This window comes from Mauremys mutica, chromosome 10 (genome assembly GCF_020497125.1).
Source record: "Mauremys mutica isolate MM-2020 ecotype Southern chromosome 10, ASM2049712v1, whole genome shotgun sequence".
NCBI classification, from domain to species: domain Eukaryota; kingdom Metazoa; phylum Chordata; order Testudines; family Geoemydidae; genus Mauremys; species Mauremys mutica.
In genome coordinates this window covers 5,190,309-5,196,308 of record NC_059081.1, presented here as the reverse complement: position 1 = coordinate 5,196,308, position 6,000 = coordinate 5,190,309, and the positions used below count along the sequence as shown (strand labels likewise).

The following is a 6,000-nucleotide window of genomic DNA, read 5'->3' as shown; positions in this document are numbered from 1 at the left end:
GTTCCTGGAGAAAGGAATGTTGAAAATAAGTACCTAATCAAGAAACACTTAAAGGACAATGGATCTTGGAATGCTCCAATCCACATAAGTCTACTTGAGGACGTTCAAGGTAGCCTGTAAACAATGGATGCTACCTGTAAAAACTGAGTCATGCATGGACATGTGACTTGCCCAGGTGACTCCTAAACTCCATCTTGGAGCTAGATGTTGCATAGGAGTGAGGAGGGGGTCTCCACCCAGAAGAGAAAGTCTATTTAAACCCCTGGGAGACCCCTCCATTTGGTCTTCAGCTGGCTAAAGAAGGAGCCTCTCCACCCCACAGGATACTTGGAAGAAACTGGAACAAAGGGCAGTGATTGCAAGGGCTGTGAATGATTGCTGGACCCAGGCTAAAAGGAGATTAGTCTGTAAAAGGGAGCATTCTGGAACTGGTGAGGATCTTATCTGTATTCAGTTTGATTAGACATAGATTTGCACGTTTTATTTTATTTTACTTGGTGACTTACTTTGTTCTGTCTGTTACTACTTGGAACCACTTAAATCCTACTTTCTGTATTTAATAAAATCACTTTTTACTTATTAATTAACTCAGGTATGTATTAATAACTGGGAGAGCAAACAATGTGCATCTCTCTCTATCAGTGTTATAGAGGGCGAACAATTTATGAGTTTACCCTGTATAAGCTTTATACAGGGTAAAACGGATTTATTTGGGTTTAGACCCCATTGGGAGGTGGGTATCTGAGTGTTAAAGACAGGAACACTTCTGTGAGCTGCGTTCAGGTAAACCTGCAGCTTTGGGGCAGGTAATCCAGACCCTGGGTCTTTGTTGGAGCAGACTGGAGTGTCTGGCTCAGCAAGACAGGGTGCTGGGGTCTCGAGCTGGCAGGGAAAGCAGGGGCAGAAGTAGTCTTGGCACATCACGTGGCAGCTCCCAAGAGGGTTTCTGTGTTCCAACCCGTCACAATGGGGTTAACCCTTTCTTGCCTAGTGTGAGGTATGCACACACCGTCACACTGCCCTAGACTTCCTGTGTGACCCTGCATGTCACTTAGCCGATCTGTGTCTCAGTTCCCCATCTATAAAATGGAAATTCCCTACCTCTCAGGGGTGTTGAGGGGATAAATACATTAAAGATTATGAGGCAATTGCATACGAGGGAGATGGGAGCCATACGAGTCCCTGCAGAACTGAATTCCACATATTGGCTATGTGAAGAAATATTTTCCTTTGTTACTTCTGTGATTTTGATTGATCCCTCTTTTTAACATTCCAGAACAGCATAAAAAGAAAGCAGTTACCTTGTTCCACTTTACCCTTCCAAATGTCAATACCCGACTTATGCCCTATCACAGAGGGTGCAGTTTTCAAGCTTGCTCTGCTGGCCAAGTATAACCCAACAGGCCACAGCCATAACTACACCCTGTCCTCAAGAGTCTCAGCAATTACTCCACAACCACCTTTTTAAATTAGAAAGCATCCCCTGCTGTAGGTTTATCTATTAATGGTCCGAATAACTCTGCCCACAGCCTTAAAACAAACCGTAGTGTCCCAACTTAAAGTCCTTGGTCAATCTCTTCTTTTCTGTGCCCGGTTCAACAGACATTCTACTCCTGTTTCCTTGGCATGGGCTCCGAGTTCCTTCATAAATGAAGCAGTCAAGCAAAATGATCTCTTTCCAGCCAGCTGTAATCACAGCGTTTTCATATTCCATACTTGCCCTCTCTGGGCCGACTTTCTTTCCAAGTGGTTTCAAGCAGCTTCCCAACTATTCTCTTTTTGACCCCTGTCCTGGTAATCACTACAGGAGCCAACTTCCCTCCTGCAGCTCTATTCAGTGCCTTCCCCATGTCTCCTCTTCCAGCCTGTTTCTGGGATGGCTGTTCTGTATCTTCCTCACTTTTTTAGGTACCTGGGTACAGCTCTTTTCTTATCTTCTAATTCAGGTGTTGCCTGGCCCCTCATTAAGCCCCGCCTACTCATCAGGGGAACTGGACCTGCTGCACTTGAAGGGGCCAGCCACCCTGTGACAAGCCTCCTTTAACATTTATTTTAAGCTAAATAATGCTAGAGTTTATTCTCTCAGCCCACTGTATAAATCCAGCAGACAATATTTAAACTGAAGCAGTTAAACAAAAGAAGTCCTTGAACAATATATGTGGTGGTGTGACTTTGAAAAGAAATAAACTCAAGTTTCTAAGAAAGCATTACAATCAAGAGGAAAAAATTACTTCAGTGTCCTTTAATTTGCCAATGCCCCATTAGCAACAAATTCTTGAATCATGATGCTTATAAGTGATTCATTTTCAAACTCTTTGGCTGCTGGTATCTACTTCAGCCTCTGTGTAGCTTTAAAATGCCAATTTTCTATAGTGATTAGAAAATTAATAACTCAATATTTATTTGTATTTATTCCAGTAACTGTCCAACATATGAAGATGCCATTAATGTGAAAGATCTCTCTTCCACCTCCCTCCAGTATGTTCAAACCTTTAAGATACTAGAAAAAAGTGCCAATGTAAGCAACAATTTGAAATGAGAACAGGAACTCGTACATTCTTTATAAATATTTTACTATATGCAACAGCAAAATTAGACAGATTCTTTATCAAAAACAAATCAAGCTTTTTTAATGAAAAGAAATTATGGAAAAATTTTAATCAGTATTTCTAGAATGCCTCTTCCCTCTTATTCTGTGAAATATTATCTTAGAATTGGCACCATGTAACAAAATTATTAGAATACACCAATCATTGGTCTAGACTGGTGGTGATGTGACAGTGCAAAATGCAGGCCCCAAGAGGAATTCAAATTTGGATCCAGAAATTGGCCCTTTGATCATCAGGTCAACAGATGTTGGGAATGGAATGGAGGCAGCATGCTTAACCCAGTGGGTGAAGAGGTTTTGTGCCTCTGCTAAGCAATTCCTTCTGGATGACACTCAGATACGCGTAGATTGGCTCTGGAGGAAGGTTAGTCCAGTCCTTGTCAGAGAAATGAAGGATCAGTGCAGAACTGGGGTCACTGGAGGTGATGTTGGGAAAGAAAATAAAGGGGCAAAATGGGAAGTCTTAGAAAAAACCTTCCCAAAACAAACAAAACAAAAACCAGCAACCCAACACACAAGACAGGGAAACCTTGCAAAAAGAATTCTAAAGACTGCCTGCAGATCTTATGGTACATAAAATGCCTAAAGCAGCTCAAAGTTCTTCAAGAAAATTAATTGGGCCACTGTGCAAACTTAAAATTCTGACAAGATCAGATTTTTGATCGGTAAGTCCATTTTACATAGTAGATCGATGGAACGGATAAATGTTGCCAAATCCTCACAAACATATAACCAAAACACCCAGGTTAGAACAGTGAGTGTCTCTATCTACAAAGCTCAGAAGTATTATTCAGCAGACAACCAAAAGTAAGAACAACAAAGAATATAATTTTGCTTTTAGCCCATGTTAACCTGCTTTTGATTGTCGGATGGGTGAAGACGAAAAAATGAATCCCGATTTGAAAATTAGCCTCACAATGTTTTCTTGAATTTAATAACTATGTAACATGTAAGAAGGTTTATGAACATAATTAAATAAACTACCTCTGCACAATCTCACATTTTAGTATCAATATTCAGACACGTTTATAGCTAACTATACACATTTTTATATAGTTAATTTGACTATAGAATATATAGGTTTTAGCTCTTTTGCAAAATGGTTTAGCTCAAGGCATAAAATAGTTCCAAGGTAAAAGGTTCTCTCAAATAAGGATATTTTTATAAATGTAAAATTGGTGCCATAATGATCAGAAGCCACATACAAGAGATATTTTCCACTAGCTGTCAAAGATAATGTAACTTTAAAGTATACACTTTTTAGACTGTGCTTTCGTGAGCTAAAGCTCACTTCTTCGGATGCATAGAAAGAAGAAGAAGTGAGCTTTAGCTCACGAAAGCTCATGCTAAAATAAATTTGTTAGTCTTTAAGGTGCCACAAGTACTCCTGTTTTTTTTGTGGATACAGACTAACACGGCTGCTACTCTGAAACCTGTCACTTTTTAGACTGGCCACTAGATAGTCAATTAATCTAAAACCAATAAACCTTGTAGCAGTCACATATCCATCCTACAGAGGGCAGGCACTACATTACAATGAGATTTTCCAGTTCTTACTTTTAAAAAGAGACTATCAGGATAAAAGTTAAATGTGTGTGTTTTTGTTGCCATTTTTTAAAACATCTCTGTTACTAGGAATATTTTAGGTCATAGGAAATGGAAATATGTAAACTAATGTATTTCCATCATTTTTCTTGTTTATTTACTATTTGCATGTTACTCAAATGGAACAGTGAAAATCTGATTTCACTTTCTGTTTTTCATGTGGTAACATAACACTGTTTGGGTTCATAACTCTGCAACATGGTGTTTAAATATGTTTTTAAAAGGGTTTTTTTTTTGTTTTTTTTTTACAAATGCTTTTAATTTTACAGACACATTTACATAAGAACAGCCATACTAGGTCAGACCAATTGTCCATCTAGCTCAGTCTCCTGTCTTCCAACTGTGGCCCATGAAATGCTTCAAAGGTAATGAACAGAATAGGGCAATTATTATTTCTACTCACTTTATGTTTTATAAAAACATTTTTAAAAACAGATCCTAATTGTTAAGTCTAAACAAACCAGCAGCATCTTCCACATATTTTTACAATATCTTTATGTTTCAAACAATTGCATTAATTTTATTTGGATGCATATCAGGTAAATGCTTTTTAAAACTAACTAAAAAGGGAGAATTCAAAAAAGGCATTGAAGACAACAAACAGAAAATGTCAATCAACATATCTATATACAGGTTCGGGAACAGTATATATCACCACACAGACACACAGGAACGCTCGTCTTTCATGACTTAGCAATCTAACAAAAGCACAAGACAATATGCTACGTCTAAACTTGATATTGTTGTTTCAGTGAATCTATTGCTATCATCCAAAACTTACTCCAGGGAAAAGGTAACTCCCAGTGCAAAAAGGAAGTATTTAAGTTTATATTTCCACACAGTTCCATGTGAACTTGTGGAATTTTCTTCTATGAGCGGGATAAAATCTCTTGCATATTTCTAGAAGTAGGTCTGCATCTAAGACTTAATCATTTTGAAGAATGCCCACAAGCCAATGGACAAGAGAACGATCATCATATTTCAATCAGATGCAAGTCAATTTCCAAGAAGAGTACGCTAAAATTTCCTAAACATTTGCATCTCACTTCCTGTCAGCAAATTTCACATTGATGGAGTCTCCAGGAGTCAAAAGTCCATGGGTTTTGGCCCTGACTGGTTTAGTTTTGGGAGAAATTTTGATCTCAAAATTTTGAAGCAGCTGAAAAGAGACATATGTTGATATTAGAAAGTTTATAAATCGACAAATACAATTTTATAATTCTAGAAACAGAAAACCAGTAATACTTCTTAGAGTTCATCACTACCACTAACTTTGCTGTCTGTGCCAGTGAACCTGCTTAACACGATTACTCTGTAGGGAAAATGAAACATGGCTCCAGGATGGAGAACATGGTTGACAACTATGCTCTTCTGGCACAATGGAACTTTCTACAATAAGAGAAAAGCTTATCTGTGCAAGAGACAGAGCTTTTTCGGAGGCTGGCCTAAAACTGTGGAAAGAACTCCCACACGAACTAAGGACTATCCACCTTCTCTGAGTGCAAGGCACATATGATGTCTGACCTTGCCGTCACGAACAAATATATAGCGTGTGTATATAATTAAAAATATTCCAAAACAAAATACTCCACTGCACACACTTCTCCCCCGGGCAGAGGATGGAACAGAACATTACAGATGTTGGTCACATTTCTTAATGCAAGTGCTCAGATAATAAAGTGATGAGCATGATACAAGAACCTAGATAGAACAGAACAACAATAACAGGCTGTCATTCAATCAAGGTGAATCTGCTGATATTAGACCATTGCATTGATGCCGATGAT

At 38.5% G+C, this 6,000-nt stretch overlaps 1 protein-coding gene across 2 annotated transcripts in view; it reads right to left on the bottom strand.

The window, feature by feature from the left end:
• Window positions 1-4,059: 4,059 nt before the first annotated feature.
• The window catches only part of LOC123378225 (cytochrome P450 27C1), a 44,292-nt gene continuing 42,351 nt past the window's right edge, over window positions 4,060-6,000 (bottom strand). For both annotated transcript variants that reach the window (XM_045031776.1, XM_045031777.1), the window contains exon 9: window positions 4,060-5,372. In XM_045031776.1, coding sequence (XP_044887711.1) covers window positions 5,256-5,372 — 117 coding nt within the window. In that variant the 3' untranslated portion in view covers window positions 4,060-5,255. The remainder of the gene's footprint in view (window positions 5,373-6,000) is intronic.